General features: G+C 45.0%; 1 protein-coding gene across 1 annotated transcript; it reads right to left on the minus strand.

Moving 5' to 3' along the window:
- Nucleotides 1-914: 914 nt before the first annotated feature.
- On the minus strand, nucleotides 915-9,132 carry ripk4 (receptor-interacting serine-threonine kinase 4). The gene is made up of 8 exons (XM_026182616.2): nucleotides 8,837-9,132; nucleotides 6,310-6,601; nucleotides 5,422-5,570; nucleotides 5,042-5,091; nucleotides 3,768-3,926; nucleotides 3,451-3,566; nucleotides 2,716-2,956; nucleotides 915-2,623 (listed from the first exon to the last, which is right to left on the minus strand). The coding sequence occupies exons 1-8, from the start codon at nucleotides 9,022-9,024 to the stop codon at nucleotides 1,374-1,376; spliced, it is 2,445 nt and encodes an 814-aa protein (XP_026038401.1). The 5' UTR covers nucleotides 9,025-9,132; the 3' UTR covers nucleotides 915-1,373.
- Between the last annotated feature and the right edge of the window lie 8,290 nt (nucleotides 9,133-17,422).

A 17,422-nucleotide genomic window follows, 5' to 3' on the forward strand; every position in this document is an offset into this window, starting at 1 on the left:
AAGAGAAGATTATCTGAAGATGAGACGCATCACCAAGCAACGCATAAGACAGAGTGCTATGTACACAAAGCAGAGACATCACGTTGCAGATATTTAACAGGCTCATTTTCTGGGTCTCTGCAAACATGAGCTTAAAAAAACCCAGAACAATTATATCAGCCAGCCGCAATGTTTCTCTGGTTACAAAAAGCTGAGCCCTTGAGGCATCAGCAGTGGCATGTTAGCTTTAGAGTACGATGAAAAGTTAAAGTGGTCTGAGGAATTAGCCAACAGGCTGGAATTGCAGGTAGCACATCAGCGCCCCTTCTCGCTCATTCATCATCTTGGAGCCTGTGATCCCCCTCAGGGGCAGTTCCCATGGTCTGCGCCAAGCTGAATATGCTCCTCAGCAGAGCTGAGGCATAAAAATAATAATAACACTCCAGGTGAGGCTGCAGATGCAGACACGCCAACTGCGCCTGACATAAGGCTTATAATGCCTGCACACGTGCAGCTGGAGCAGTCGGCAGAGACCCGCCGACTGCGAAACACGACACGAGCTGTCGAGAGAACCTTCTCAGAAAGCACTTCTTGAATTTTGCTTTAGAGGAACAAGACTGCACAAAAGATATGTTGTGGAGGAGAGTGGAATGACTTTGTTGCACAAACACTCGTGTTGATGCTATCAAAGTTTCGTTCCCATTTTGAGTGAACGAGTTAAATCTGTGCTTTCTCTCGCTGCAAAAGATTTAAGAACATGGAGATAAATTGGGCTATTGCACAAACATTACCTTGAAAATTATGCACAATTTAGCTAACCATTAAAGCACGAGGAACTATAGTTAGTTTGATCTTACCACGTCTGACTTTTCATGCATGTCGTTTTTATTTGATCTTCTTTCTTACAAAATGCAAAAAGGAAACAAACACCAGGGTCCAACAAAAGATTTTCAGATGTTTAATGGATGTTGCACTGATATGTAACAAGTTGAAGAACACTGAATGCTTTTTTCCTAAAACGCTCGATGAGTCAGTTTTTGTGAATCTATTAAAAATAACTTACAGGCATGCCAGCTGCAGTAATGATCGTGTAAAAGGATTCCAAGAGGACACGGGACACATGCTTGTTACGTACAAAGAAAACAAAAGAAACCAAAATGTGTTTGTTAGGTAAAAAAAAAAAAAAAGTAAACAACATTTTTAATTCAAACACAAAATGGTATTAATACTTTCTATTTACAGTATGTATTTACAACAATATTACAGTGCTTGTAGGGCACAATTAAAAAAATTAAAAGACTGGAATACTATCCCATGCCTATTTGTGAGGCAGCAGAGGATTAGCATGGAAAAACACCAAACCAAAACAGTCCTGTACAGTGTTTTTGCTCCTGTTAGCAGGGAGCGGAGGCACAGTGTGCACTGATGGATTGTGGGCAGTCTTTGTCACCGTGCTCCGTCAGTTTGAGAATGACAACTTTCCTCTGGAGGTGCCTAGCTTCTGCTGGTGCGGGCTCTTCGGCTGCTGGTTGCACAGAGCTCTCTGTAACTAAGTCCTGGCAGTCCTGCGGCAGCAGCATAGTAATGATGTTCGAGTGTCCGCCCTGCACCGCCAGGTGTAAAGGGCTGAGGCCCTGCTCATCTGACAGGCTGCCACCGTCTGGACAGTGATTGAGCAGCTCTTTCAGGACTTCACAGTGTCCACCCTCTGCCGCCATGTGGCAGGGCGTGCGTAGGGCGCTGTTAGCTTTGTAGGGGTCTGCCCCTTCTTCTATCAGCATCTTGACTGTGGGCAGGTGGCCCCGCTGGGAGGCTAGGTGGAGGGGAGTGAGTCCGTGGGCGCTCTGAGCATTGATATCTGCCTGGTGTTTGATCAAGAGCCGAGAGGTGCTGGTGTGACCTGTTTCAGCCGCCACATGTAGCGGCGTCTTTGATCCAACTGATGTCATGTGGACGTCGGCTCCCAGCTCAATCAGGATCCGTGCCACTCGATACTGCCCCCTCTGAGAAGCCAGGTGCAGCGGCGTGCGCCCATCTGTCGTTTGACCATCTACGTCGGCGCCGGCTTGCTTAACCAGCAGTTTGACGATGCCCAGATGCCCTTGCCAGGCAGCATAGTGGAGCGGCGTCCAGTTGTCCTTGCCCTTGATCTGAACATCAGCACCACGGCTCAGCAGCACCCTGAACACATTTTCCTGGCCATGCTGGCAGGCCACGTGAGCTGGCGTGCGTCCCTGTCCGTCGGTCTCGTTGATGGCCGCCGCCCGGTCGAGCAACAGGCGCGTGATAGCCTCGTCGCCATTTTGGGCTGCCCAGTGCAAAGCTGTGTACTGGTCCTCGTCTTTGGCATTCACATTGGTGCTGCGCCGGCCGAGCAGAAGCTCTGCCAGTGACTTCAGGTGCTTCTCTGTGGCCAGGTGAAGGGGTGTGGAGCCGCGGCCGTTGGCGAGGTTAGGATTTGCGTTGTTCAGGAGGAGGAATTTGACAGCCTCCTCGTTACCCAAGTTGATGGCATGGTGGAGCAGACTGTCTCCTCCGTCAAGGAGAAGGTCGACATCCTGAGGCTGGAGGATCTTCATCAGCTTGGCAGTGTCTTTGTTCCTGATGGCCTCACACAGTTTTCGTTTCTGGACCTCAGCAGAATCTGAGCAGTAAGGAGGAAAAGTGATAAATAATGATAAATCTTTTCGTGTTACTTTATATAATTCACAGGAGAGGTCTTTGATGCACGCTTACCGTATGTGCCTTCTTTCTCAAAAGACAGCGTGATAGAGTCTTGGGATGAGAAGGCAGAATCTGCAGAGGAAATCCCAGACAGTCTCTTGCAGGTGCTCTCTTTGCTGTGACAGCTGTCCTCTTTCACGCGATCAAAGCTCCTAGAGATCCCAGAATCCACCTGGCTCAGAAGCTCAGACAGGCTGTAATCCTTCTCGGGTAACATGGCTGACTTCGGACGCACTGGCTTGTTGTCATTAACCTGTAGAGCAAAAAAGGCAGGTAGGGTAGTGCGGTTTGACACAATGTTACAGTATACAGTGTGTAACACATACGAAATGGGTGTGAAAGTTCACACAGCTGATTTATCTAAACACTACTGATAGGAGCCATCAGTTCCTGTGAACAGGATGTTTGTTTCCAGTCACGTACACAACAGCACACAGAGTTTTAACAATGCCATCAGTCTACATTCCTCGTATGTGATGCAATGATTGGTCAGGATCAAACATAAGAATTATGTCTGGAGCTCTGTAAAGATAAGCCTCTCGTTGTCTGGATGAGTAGTTAAATATTAATGGCAGAACACATCAGCTGAGAGAGACTGAAGTATAGAACCACTGAGAGGGGTCACGTTTTAAATTCAGGCTAAAATGTGTAAGAGAGTACATGGCTATGTCTTAGAAAAAACAAAAAGAACATTGACATGTAGCTTCGTCATGTAAAAGCAGTAAAAGCTTCGCCGTCGTATCGTACCTGGTCACCCGTGAGTGCTTTAGGGGTCATGGGCTCTGGGTCAGATGTTGATAACCTGGGTGATTTGGGTTCCTCCTGAGGTTTAGAGCAGAGCTCCTCGGCTTCAGATGTGATTTCTGGAACAACAACGTCTCAAGGTCAGGTTGCATTAACAGCAGGGATGGGATTATGCAATACAAAAAGGAAGAAGAGCGCCATAGCACTGCCTTTCACACAGCCAGTGAGGGAACAGAGTGTGCAGTTCAAGGGACAAGCTCATTCCTATAGTGCTAACGAGGGTTGACCACTGTTTGTTAGCAGGTAGAGGCACAACCTACCCTGGAAGCTGGGTCTGGCTTCGGGCTTTGTGGCCCAGCATCGCTGCATGAGGGTCAGGAAGCCTGTGCAGGCTGAAGGTCGACATCGTGGCACCGCTCCCAGGTCTGGACGCACCCCTTTCACCACCTTCACCATGATCTGCAGGATATTGTTCTCTCCTGAGGGGCAAAATCATGCAGTACTTCAGTTTCTAAAAGTCCTTTTTGTTTCACTCAAAAAGCACGTGGTCACGTGGTCTGAGTCTGCTATAATGCTTTTTCTGGTAATGACACATAGAACCAGCGTCTATCGTTATGCCATCATCGCTTCTTTATCGTCGCCATCGTCCTCAGAAAGAGAAGTGCGTGGTCTGTTGTTTCCCACGGAAGCACTCCGAGCTCCTCGTCTAGCCAATTCTATCTGAATGTGGGATCAGCCAAGTCAGTGATTCAGAACAAACAGGTGGAGGCTTTACAGCTACTTCACCTCCTATTGTAGCCGTAATACCCTTTGCAGGTGGAGGAGGAAAACGGGAAGGGATGGTAACCAGGCCACTTATCACTTTTTAATTATATCTGGATCAACAGAGGCGGTGCCAGTGCCAACCCAGCTACCTCACCTTGGCACCGGGCTTCAGAAAGTGAACTGCTACCTGATACGCCTGGGAAAAAACATCGTGCTTGCCAGTCTGGCCCTGTCCACCTGCCTCCTCTGGAATTTACAGAGTAAACACGAACTACAGCTTCTGTGTGCAGAGCCACACACACACACACACACACACACCTTGAAAGGTGCAACTATTTTTACCTTGTGTTAACTGGAAATTTAGAGAGTCGATTCCAGCAAGTAAAATGATACAACTAGATTGAAAGTCGATTTATTAAGTAGAAGATTGTGTAGAATTGGAGTTTAGAGCTTCTGTTATAAATAAGCAAACTTGTTAATAACTTATTTAGCCAGTTCAGCCATCTCTTGTGGCCAAACTAGAGAAAAAAGTATTTCTATTGAGTACATTTATGGTCCATCTGTCAAGCAGAGCCACTCCAGTGGAAAATGGGGAGACACTAAGTTGAGGGGAAATTTTAAAAAAAGGTTTTCTGATGATAACAACGCTGACCTGTTTTCTCAAACTCATCATGGACCTTTTATTTGTTACTGATTGTTTACAGATGTTACAGAGGTAGGGGAGGCATGCCACACGAACTACTAGACCTGCTGTTCTAGCTAAACTATCAGACTGACATTGGTGATCATAAAAGACACGGTTGGATGGACATCTTGTTGGATGGCTCACCTTGATAGGGTTTCTTCTGTGTGAGAATCCCCCAGATCACGATGGAGAAACTGGAAAACAGGCAAAAATATACATATAAATATATATAAATCTTTCATGGAATAGGTCTGAGATGTCAGGTTGTGCAGCAGAAGACTGTGTAAATAAAGTACATTTACCCTACTCTACAAGTTCTACTTTAGGGAATGAAATTTCCATTTCCACTGTAGGAATAAGTTACTTATTTCCCTTAACAGACAAAGTATCATACCAAATCCATGTGATTAATCTTAGTGTGAGTCAGAGCTTAACTGAACACACAAAATGTCCCAACAACAACAAAAAACCCCTGCGTTCACACAAAAAGCTTGCATGCAAAGTGCATGAAAAAAAAGCCCAACCTGTAAACATCGTGCTTGGTGTCCGACACTCTGTCCTTCTCTATGATGCTCTCAGGAGGAAGGTAGGCAATAGTGCCGCAGAAGCCATCTCTACTGATGTCATCAGCCCGTGACAAGCCGTTCCAGCGGGCCAGCCCAAAATCAGATATCTGAGACAGAAAGAGATCAGATAAGACCCTCCAACAGAGCAACCCCTCTGCCTTTCTCATGAAACACCACGGCAGTGATGACTAACTTTGCCCGCTGACTATGACAGGCTGCTAAGCTCTTATTATGTGCACTCAGCGGTATGATGAGGGCAACCCAGCCATGTCCCAGCCTGCAGGAGAGGAGAGGCCCTTCAGATTTGTGTTGGGGAGTGCACACCCACACACACATACACACACACAGACAAAGAGATTTAATAGGAGCTAAATTAATCCTGTTGGGACAAGCCCAGGTGAGGTGTTTACATCCAGGTATTAAACACTAGAAATGACGGTTCCCACCCATTACTCTTAGTACAGCTTTGCTGTTTTGGTTGGACAGAGGCTAGGAGACACCTGTAGACAAAAAACATGTGCAGGACTAATTTAAGAATGATGAAGGGGAGCAGAAAAGCACCTCATGACTGGGATTTCTCCTGAAAGTGCCAAACAAACAGTTTTAAAACAAAGAGGGCTGTGGTTTCACTTCATGTCTGAGCTTTCTTCTAGCATTAAAACATGACATCATCACATTTCCATAAACATACTGTAGATTTCCATAGTTGCTTATTCCATTACAAATTACAGAAAGCAAAAGGATCGTGCAAACAACAACAAACACACACCTGGGTCAAAACTACAGATCACAACAAACTATGTGTGTGTGTTTCCTCCCTTCTAAGCTTCATCACAAACTCTCTACCTTGACGTGATAGTGAGCATCCAGCAGGATGTTGGCCGGCTTCAGGTCCAGATGGAGCAGCGGTGGGTTCATGCAGTGCAGGAAGTTCATTCCCACCGCAGTCTCGTGGATGATGCGAAAGCGGAGCTCCCAGGGCAGTGGCTCATTGGCCAGCAGGGTCTCCAGTGAGCCGGTCTCCATGTACTCCATGACCAGCCCCTGGGGGTCTTCACAGATCCCGTACACAGGCAGGATGTATCGGAACTTGGCTGCCTCCATCTTTTTAGCTTCCTCGAGCAGCTCGGAACGATCCCTGTGTTCAAGGAGGAAAATAAAAATAAAAGATCACGGACTACACAACACTGCATTTTATTGCGTTTCCTGAACCAGGCTCTGTCGCTGAGGGTGACCCAGCAGTTCTTAACAGTGCAAAAAAACATCCACCAGTTTACTGCTGCTTTTCCACTCATCCACTCATCCTGGGGGTTTGGGGGAGGGTGGGGGTGCCGCAGCTGAAATCTGTTTTGAAGTTATTTGGGTGATCGCTTTTTTAAAACAAAGGCTCACACATTCCTCGACTCATGCTTATCTATCAAACCTGCCCTCCCATAAAACATTAACATGATGACTTTGAAGTCACGCTTTGCTCATTAAGCTGCAATAGTTGGTATAACTTTTTGTCCTAACCAAAATTCCTGCACATCACACATCATCCTTACTGAGCTCTTAGCTATGCCAAATATTTATGAACATTAACCTTGAAGGGTGTAGAGGCGTGACCTCTGTATACAACTATAATCCAGGTCTTCCCCGGCTGGTGGTTCTGCTCAAGACAGTCCACCTTGGTCTGCAGAGCATGTGGAGCTCAAACCCAGCTCTTGTTCTCTGCCGCTCAACCTTTGTGCACAGTGCCCCTTATCAGTCTGCCGGGCCTGCTGACATACCTCAAACACAATTGTGTGGGCCATTCATGACCTCACTGCATGCCTTAAGCAAAGGTTGCTTTTAAAATGGAGCCTCTTGATGAGAGAGAGATAAATCACTGTTCATGAGTTTATTTGTAGGAATGTGCTCCAGAGGCAGAGCTGGAGTAGGGCTTCTGTTTTTCTATCATCAACGAAAAGAAATTAGACGAACATAAGAAAGTTCGAAACATAGTTTGTCATTAATTAAAAAATATATATAAAGAAGTGTGTGTCTGGTTATAATAGTTCTTTGTGGCAGTACAAGTGAAGGAGGTACGGATCTCCCCGAATCTGCCTGGTAGGAATAATCAAACATGTCATGGAAGAACGGGCTAGCGCTTGTTTGCGAAGTACTTCATCTAATCCAAAGTGCTGCTCAGCGGCTCTGCTGAACCAAACAATGTCCCTGTTTTAACAGAGAGGCCCGGTAAGACCGGTTCTGCGGCTTCCCGTATTGTCTGTGCCACACAGTGGCAGCCTGCGACACAGGCACACAAAGGTGGCTTTGAGTCCTGGATGTTATGTGTGGCTGAACGACGGTCGCAGTCAAATGACTGTTTATGTGCTCTGCAGATGTTTGAGGGTGATAGTATCTTTGGTTCAGCCTCATCGGATGCTATAAGTCGCACCGCAGGTTTGGGGGGAAGTCGTCACGTCGTCAAAGTTCCTGTTTTGGTCACAGTGACTAGATAAGAAAATCGGACTGTCTTTGTTGCATCAGTGTAGCTGAAGATTGATGTCAGTGATGATTTATATCAATAAACCAACTTTTTTTTTTTTTTAAATGAAGAGGTCTTATCACCAATCAGCAGCTGGGCTAGGCTCCAGCCCCCCTGTGACCCTGAAGTGGATAAGGGGAAGAAAATGGATGAATGGATCTTGTCAGTTAATATTTCTAATGTGTGGCTGATGAAGTCAGTTTGTGTACGCAGAGTTACATGGAAATGGAAACTTCTCTTCTTCCAAAGCTGGTTTGAGGCAGGTCAGCCTCAAAGACACTCGAGAAATGTACAGCTCACTAATTTTCCTTTCATTTGTGAGATCCCGGCAGAGCAAACGAGGGATTTATCAGTCTGAAGTATGAAAGAGAATTCTAGATGGTGATGTAACTTGTAGACCATTCTGCCCACCTATTGAAATGTCCACAACACTGTTTATTGGGGAGATCAGCAGTTAAGCTTTCATAGCAGGAAAAGCAAACAGCTCTCAGCACTGTGGAGCTGCCCCAGAGATCAACCTGCATGTCAGTGCTCCCTCCAACACAACTCAGCAGTGTCGAAATATCCAAACATGCCCTCTTGCTTAGCGTTGAGGCACCTTTACAGCCCCCACAGTGTTTCTAGGCTGGCAGAGGATGAGTCACACATTATCTGGTGTTCACTTTCTCATGCCTGCGTCTAGCATTTGCCCAGAGATTTCTTCAAACGATCACGCTGACATAAAAGGACCTGGTTCAGACTGATTTCTACATCCGGAACTTAGAAAGACCAAAAACACAGGAAGCATCTGAACTATGCCAGAGGACAATACTACTTTTTTCATCAACACCAGGAAAAGATGAACACTAAACAGCTGTGACTTACTTATCATCCACATGAAGGCAGGGAGGGCACTTGATAGCCAGCCATGTTTTCCACTGTACATGCCGGACTTTGTATACTTGTCCAAATCCACCTGAGCCTATTTTCTCCCAGCTTCCAAACTCAGAGGAATCAAAGGTCCTTAACAGCCCCATATTCCCGTGTGGAGAATCCGGGATATCCATATCCATGTTGAGAAACCCGCAAGCAGGGTAAACTCCTTTTTCTTCTTTGACTCCAACCACAAAATCAGAGGAAGTGTACACTCACACACCACCTACCTACTTGTGGGCTCTTCCTTGTTTTTCCCCTCGTCTAGCTCAGCACAGCTCCTCCCTCTATTCAGGTGAAAAGGAGGGGCTGGGCCTGTGTTGCTGCACTGTGACATCATACCCTGGTTTTGAAACACAGAGCAGAGATGGAAAAGTTCACTGGAGGAACTTGACAAGCCACACCACACTGCCACCGAAAGGCTTTACACATGTGCTTTCCAAATGTCCTGAAGTCCCACGCTGTCTCATATATGCTCCGAGAAAGCAGGAGAACGGTCTCTGCAACAAAGCCATGAAGTCAGGAAGCTATTTCATAAACACACCTTTGTCCCACCATGGTCCATTTTACTGCTAAAGCCGCCTGAGGTGGGTTACGTGATATTGACCCAGCGGTTACAGAATGTGTGGACTCATCTTTTGCTCAGCTGAGGGAACAATGTCTTCTGTTACAGCTGTTACAGTTACTACCAGTGACAAAGATCTGTGTTATTTAACATATTTCATTTCCATGCAGGCCTTTAATCTCCACATTCTCTGCTACTCCATACATATGCTTTCAATAATTCATATGTTCATTAAATGCCTTCTGCAGATACACCGCATCGATCTAAGGACGCACGCACACAGGAGTTCTGTTTCATATCTGTTGTGTGCTTAAATTCAAATTGTATTCATTTGGGTTGCCAGTTAATGAGTGTGACACTTTTTCCTGTGTGCACCTGTCCTACAGGTGTGTGTTGGATACTTTTTAAGGTCAAGGTCAGAAATAAAATATCAGCTGTGGAGCTGATAGAGCTACAGCATATCTATTCAAGGACACCTCCTGCACGCAGGCACCAGCTGGTAAATTATTTATTTTTGTGCTATCATAAAAAGAAGATTAGCCTGTTATCTGCGACTGCTCTGTTTTAGAAACGTTCTTAGACTGACTTTGGGTTTTTGAAATCATGGGATTATTTTCTGCGAGGTTGGTTCAGGGAGACATTTTGCCTCGAATCCCAAACACCGGATTATAACGTCTCTCGGATTAAGACCTTTTTGCCCTCGTCCCCATTCTCTGCCCTCCCACCTCTCACAGCAGACGAGTGTCGTTCCTCAGCCTCATTCTGCAGAATGACTCTTCCTGTTTAAAGGGAGTTCTTCCTCACCGCTGTCACCAAGTGCATCCTCATAGGTGACATCTGATTGCTCTCTCTCTCTGATATAGTAGCTTCTTTACTTTACTATATAGAGCACCTTGAGGCAACTGTTGTTGTGGAAAACTAAACAGAATAAACATAACGAGCCCCTTCCTCAAATTATTACCTAAACTATTAGATAATAAACATGATTAAGCTTTTAAGTTAAATATGAAAATGATTGTTGTAGTTGAACTATTCCAAAATTCCCTCTCTTGGACTTTACCAAAACAGTGCTCTTCTGGTGTTCTTCAGCTTGTGTGGGCAACGGTACGCGACTGTAAAAGCATGATTTCTCCAAACGTGTGAATTTGTTCTGTGTTGCCGTTTGCTAGTGTCTGACAAACCAACCTCTCTGTTTACCTCTGCTTAAGATGTGATATCACCTCCCTGCACCCCAGAGTTAATGAGAAAACTGGAATGACCAGGTAGGAGGTATAAATATGTTATCTGGGAGGATGCTGGGACAATGAGCAGATCTTAGTGGTATGTGAGGAGCCAGGCGGCCTGCTGGCTCCCATCACTGCAGCAGTTATCAGTGTTCAGCTCCCTGAGGCTCTGCAGAAAGACCGGGGGAGCGGTTACTGTAGAAGGGGAAAGCTGCAGGGCCTTTTGAGTGTGTGTGCACTCTCTCTTGGTCATTAGAATCAAAAACAAACATGTATGAAATGGTATTAAACGTGTCTTTTTACCTGCTTTTATTTATCTGATTAAAACCAAACCAATCAGGACCGTCTTCTGTTAATCACAAACACAACTAAACCTAAACGATCTGCAACAGGGAGCGCGAGGTAGCGCCAACGGTGTAGAAATATAAATGATTGTCTAATTGATATTAAAACATATAAATGACTGCAGTCTAATGGTTTAAGAATGCCACAGAGGAAGTGTCAGCCTGCGACAGCCTGTGTGTGTTGGCATCGTGTTTGCTTCTGACATCTTTCCAGTATGCTTTGTTCTTCCCATCATGCACTTTGTCCCCTCGGGCTGTGCGTGGGCACACATATTACCATAGATGCAGAAGGTGGTGGCGTGTTTATGAATGTTTTAATGAGTGAACACAATGGAATTCAAAGTCGTGAGCAGGAAATCAACATCAAGTAGTTGTCAGTGGAACTTTATCGCCATCTACTGGAGGTAGTTTCATATGAACTCATTGAGCTTGGGGATGAGATATGAGACCTCATGTAAATAGAACAAAACAATAGAAAGCAAAGCTGATTCGACCTTTCTAAATACTGGAGAATCTGGGTTTTTTTTCTAGAAGCAGGTCAATAATCCTGTACCCACGTCAGCCATGTTTAAACAACATTAAACATCTATGTGCTCGTGATCCAGGTTTATTAAAGTTTACATACTATAGCCTGTAAATTATAACCTTCCCCTCTAACCCTCATCCAACTAATCACACACACACGTGCTTCCTTCTGTATCTAAACATCTTGTCTTACAACCACGTGAAACTCGTACTCTTGAGTGCGAGTGGAATCGGGGCCAATTCACGGTTCAGTATCTTGCCCAAGGATACTTCGACGTGCCGACTGGAAGAGCCAAGGATCAAACCGCCAACTTTCTGACTGGACTGCTCCACCTCCCGAGACACAGCCACCCAATTCGGAGAAGTAGAATGGAAGGAGAGTCTGCTGACAGACATGCTCTTTTAAGATGAAGCTTTTAGCGTTTCTTTTGATAAAGCTTGTAGTTAGGGCTGGTTCCATAAGCCACTCTGCATGTCATTAGCCTTTGTCTCCTGTAGTTTTGTCCTGTTTGAGGTCTCTACACTCCTTCAGTCCCAGGCGGCTGCCTCTCCTCAGATTGTTGCTTAGACTGAGAGGCTGGAAAGTGTGTAAACACTGAGCCAGTAACATGAGTGAGTGCTTGATTGATCTACTAACTACTGACAAAACATTCATATTCCACTGACTCTCAGTTTCTAAATAACAGTGAGTTAGTCTGTAAATCAAGAGTCAGAAAAGCTAAAACTAACCTGACTAACCCTTAACATAAGACCGAGTGTGGTATTTATTTTAAAAAGAACATTTCAGAATCAGAATCGTGTTTATTGGCCAAGTATATGTGCAGACACATACAAGGAATTTGGTTCCGGTGGCTCTCGAGTACATTTAAACTTAACATAGTTCTGTATCACATAATTCTGTAACTCGTATAAGTAACATGGATCTCACCGGGTGTTCCCAGGAAGATTCTGTTGAATATTCAGCAGGAGAAATGTTTCATCACTTATCCAAGGGACTTCTTCAGCCTCTCCAGTGTTAAAAACAGTACATTTGCCTAATGATTGAAACTAGCACCACTGACTAACAATGGGCCTCGAGGTCAGTTTCATGACAAGATGTAAATTGATGCAAATTGTCATGACAATTGATCAACGGCTGCAATCACAGCATTGCAAGAGGATGAACGATGTCTCCTTAGGTCCCCTCCTCGGTTCAGAGATGCTCGTTCACTTTCTGTGTACTTGTCTCCTCGACTCTCCTGAAACTAAAAACACAAATATTCTCAATAAGTACCTTTATTTACCAATTACCGTATTTTCACGACCATAAGACTCACCGTACTAAAAGGCGCAGTCTCAGTTATGTGTGCCATTACTGTATTTAACACACACATAAGGCGCACCTGATTATAGGGCGCATACAAGTATGCGTGTTTAAAAATAAAGCGGGAGCAAAACTGAGTTAGGTACTCACATTTTTATTACCGGTAATTGTCATCAATCAAACCCATCGAAGTCCTCATCCTCTGTGTCTGAATTGAACAGCTGTGCTAAATCTCCATCAAACATTCCAGGTTCACTTTCTTCACCGTCAGAGTCACTTTCCGTGCCGTGCGGCTCCTCGGAAATGATGCCGGCTTTTGCGAAAGCTCGAACAACAGTGCCAGCAGACATGTTAGCCCAAGCATCTACAATCCATTGGCAAATTGTGGCGTAAATCGCCCGGCGCTGCCTTCCACTCTTGGTGAAACTGTGGTCTCCATCGGTCATCCATCGCTCCCACGCCGCTCGCAGCCTTACTTTGAACGGGCGGTTCACACCGATGTCCAGCGGCTGGAGTTCCTTTGTCAGGCCTCCCGGAATGACAGCAAGCTCACAGTTCATTTGTTTCACTAGCTTTTTCACATTGGCTGTGAGATGGGTACGCATAGAGTCACAGATCAACAGCGATGGTGATGCGTGGAAAAAACCACCTGGTCTCCTTACATACACCTCCCTCAGCCACTCTTTCATCATTTCCTCATCCATCCAGCCCTTTTCATTTGCCTTAATGATGATTTCTGCTGGAAACTTCTCTTTAGGCAAAGTCTTTCTCTTAAAAATCACCATAGGCGGCAGTTTCTGTCCATTAGCATGGCAGCCAAGCACAACAGTAAAAGAAGACTTTTCGTGCCCCGTTGTGCGTATCGCTAGTGTGCTGGTCCCCTTCTTCTCCACAGTGTGACTCACCGGGATGTCAAAAGTGAGCGGGACCTCGTCCATGTTTGTGATGTGGCTGGGCTGGATGTTTTTGTCGGCGATGTGTTTGCTGCAGTAGGAGCGGAAGATGGCCAGCTTTTCATTACCGGTATAATCCGCTGGAAGTTGCTGCGCTACCGTAGTCCTGGTCCGGATGGAAAAATGGCACCGTTTCATAAAACGAAAGCACCAAGACGGACCTCCTCGGAAATGTTCAATTTTCATTTCTTCTGCTAGCGAAACTGCTTTTAGTCGAATGGTGACCGTCGAAACGCTTCTCCCGCTCGTTCTTTGCTCGATGATCCACCGCTCGAGTCTTTCCTCCAACTCGGGCCACCTCGCCTTATGTCCGCGGAAACTCAGCTGCGTCTTCTTGACCTGTCGGAGCTTGTTTTCCAGCTTCCTCCACTTGCGAACCATCGATTCATTAATCTTAAATTCTCGCGCGGCTGCTCGATTTCCATGTTCCTCCGCGTAGCTGATGGCCTTCAGTTTAAACTGTGCTTCATAAGCGTGTCTCTTTGCCATTTTCAGGGTTGTTAAAACAACGATGTTCCACATAATCGCACAAACCTGACCTTTTATACAGGTATGTGCGATTGTCCAGTATATACGATCAACGCCCACACTTCACCCTTTAGCGTTCTCATGGTGTTCTCTACTACGTCCTCCTTACAACACACAGGGCGCACCGCGCTATAGGGCGCGCCGCACTTTTTAAAGAAAATCTAAGGCTTTTATGTGCGCCTTATAGTTGCAAAAATACGGTAGCTAATATCTTTGTCATGATATGGTAACTCGTAATCACTTCATACAGTGTAAGCTAACCTTTGCGCACTAACTTTAAGCTGGCGCCACAAAGATAAAACAACAACAACAACAATCGATTTAAATGGTCTTACCTTCAAAAACTGCCTTAACTGGCAGAAGTCGGTTTAGTGTGAAGTGAGCTTTATTGGTTCCCCTTGAACCAGATCTGGAGCATTCGTGTATCCCTGGGTTTGATAATAAGTACTTATCATGATCAAGCTGCCTGTTCTCATCAGGCCAAAACCACTTTCAGACTACCAGAAATGTCCTGGTGTTTCCAGTACAGTAGGCTACACTGCTGCATGGAGGCTTTGTCCTCAAGAGAAGGGGAATGTTGCTCTAATTTATTTTAATCCCAAAGAATTTGGCTTAATGTGATTTAAAGAAAAGAAACATCAACCTCAAACAAATGTTGAAGCTGAACCGTTTTACTGTTAATCTCTCACTCAAGAAAAAGTTTTACGGTCTCTTAGCAGCAAATAACGTAATCCTTTGCAGAGGATGTAGAAGGTAAATAAACGATGAACCATTGTCAGTGCAATATTAACGGTGCAGGCCTGCAGAGGGCCAGGAGTGACAAAATGAATTAAATAAATGAATAATTTATTAAATGTTTCGAATGAAATGAATTTAATTCATTTAATTAATTATCAAGTCACACTAAATGCAAATAAGAAAAAATACTATGTGAAGGTAAAAATATTGCTTGGTGATTGTTGACATGCGACAGCACAGAGCCCAGCCTCGGCTCCGGATGATGGGATGGAGGCTGCCGATCCGGAGCCGAGCTCTGGTATCCTGTCCTCACACCGCAGCTCTCACAGGGCTCCTCACAAACCCAAAGCAACTTGAGCAGCGAGGACAAACTTGACTTCATGTGTAGTTAGGTGTAAGCACAAATGTGTCGATTGCCTGCAGCTTCATGCATATTCAGATGCAGATATTTGTTTCTAGATGACATTTTTAAAAAGTCGTGACTTTTGGCCCTTGAACAGAAAGTAATCCAAGTTTGAAGTCAGTTAAGTTGTTGCTTAAAATGTCTTTTGAGTATTAAGAAGAAGGAAGAGAACAGGCTGCATTTCCCTGCTGTCATGCCTTCTTTCATTTTAGTAAACAGTCGCACACACAAGTCTAAAGAATCACGTCTGTGAGGCACCAGTGAACAACCAAAGGCTCTGGGTTGGAGTGATTTTGATGGAAACATTTTCTGCAGCTAATAAAAGACAAAATATTTGAATGATAGTCTTTTGCTGCAACCACCAGTTCCTTAGCAGTGTAACACACACACACACACACACACACACACACACACACACACACACACACACACACACACACACACACACACACACACACACACACACAGGGCAGATTGTTTAATCCTTGCAGCTGAGCTGTATTTACTAAAAATCTGAGCGTTAACAAGCTCGTGTCGCTCAGCCTTTAATGGAGTTCTAAAACTCCACAGGTGCAGGTTCAGGTGAGCACAGAGCCTGATGCATCAGCAGAAACTTGAGGACGCGGCGCGCCAAGCCCAGAAGCCACGGGCACGTCACCATGACGATGAGGATCTTGACGGCATGTTGAACAGGAAAGAAAAGAAGATCTATGGCTGCTATGCTCAGGCGAACAAAGCACCGTGGCACAAAAACACAAAGTATTTAACATTATGTTTTATTTATGACTATTTTATTTCAGCAGGTAAATCATTCTAAGAAGCTTTTCAGCTCCATGAGAGTCTACAGCAGCAGTTTGGCTTTTGCTGTTTGTATTTGTGGAAATGAGCTTCCTCCGAAGGGTGGCTGGCCTCTCCCATAGAGACAGGGTGAGACAGGCCATGCGGGAGGGGCTCAGAGTAGAGCCGCTGCTCCTCCACATTGAAAGGAGCCAGCTGAGGTGGTTGGGGCATCTGACAAAGATGCCTCCTGGGCGCCTCCTGGGTGAGGTGTTCCGGGCATGTACCACCGGGAGGAGGCCCCAGGGCAGACCCAGGCCAGCCGAGAGCCGGGAATGCCTTGGTGTTCCCCCGGATAAGCTGGAGGAGGTGGCTGGGGAGGTCTGGGCTTCTCTGCTTGGGCTGCTGCCCCCATGACCCTGCCCCGGATAAGTGGAAGAAAATGGATGGATGTTTGTATTTGTATGTTTTGTTGTGTAGAGAAACGTCCATATAAAGGCCCGGCTCCGCCTCCAAACAGGTTCAATATTCCACCTGCTGACAAGTTTGTGCAACAATGACAGAAGAAAACTACTGAGGACAGATTTACAGTTTAATATTGAATGTGTTTAATACACACATCACTTTGTCATTCATTCTATTCAAACACACTTTGTGCCATTAACTGTAAAGCACATGTTTTTGCACACCTACATTAAATTGGCGACTTTGTTGACTTGTTCTTTACTACACTTTAGAGCTTTTATTGTCATTGTGCAGTTTCTTGCACAGCAAAATTGGGTAGCTGGACTCAGACTTTTTATCAGCTCAGATAAAAAAATTATTGTGGGTGATTTTAACATCCATGTAGATGCTAAAAATGGCAGCCTCAACACGGCATTTAATCTGTTGGATATTTTTTATATAGTCATTTGTGCTTAGAAATACACAATCATTTGTATGTTGATAAAGTATCTTATCCTTATTAGGTCTGATAAAAATCTGTTTGCACTTGTGTACCATGAGATGAGAGGAAGTGGCCTCGATGTTATAATTTCCATTATAGCTTTAGAAACCAGACTGTCCTGTTCTGTTTTCTTAAAAGTGCCAGAGTTCATACCTTCAAATGTGCATTTGAGATATGACCTATTGCAAGAACCTGTTTTTATAGTTTAGCAAGACGCTTACTTCTGCTTTTCT

Source organism: Astatotilapia calliptera, chromosome 10 (assembly GCF_964374335.1).
Source record: "Astatotilapia calliptera chromosome 10, fAstCal68.1, whole genome shotgun sequence".
In the NCBI taxonomy this organism is placed as follows: Eukaryota; Metazoa; Chordata; class Actinopteri; order Cichliformes; family Cichlidae; genus Astatotilapia; species Astatotilapia calliptera.

Bases quoted from the DNA above. Each gene is read 5' to 3' on its own strand.
- ripk4 (XM_026182616.2), bottom strand. From the start codon at position 9,024: ATGGATATGGATATCCCGGATTCTCCACACGGGAATATGGGGCTGTTA. The intron at 6,602-8,836 runs GTAAGTCACAGC...CCTTGAACACAG, and splicing joins TGCCTTCATGTGGATGATAA to GGATCGTTCCGAGCTGCTCG. The intron at 5,571-6,309 runs GTAGAGAGTTTG...TTTCTGTCTCAG, and splicing joins ATGCTCACTATCACGTCAAG to ATATCTGATTTTGGGCTGGC.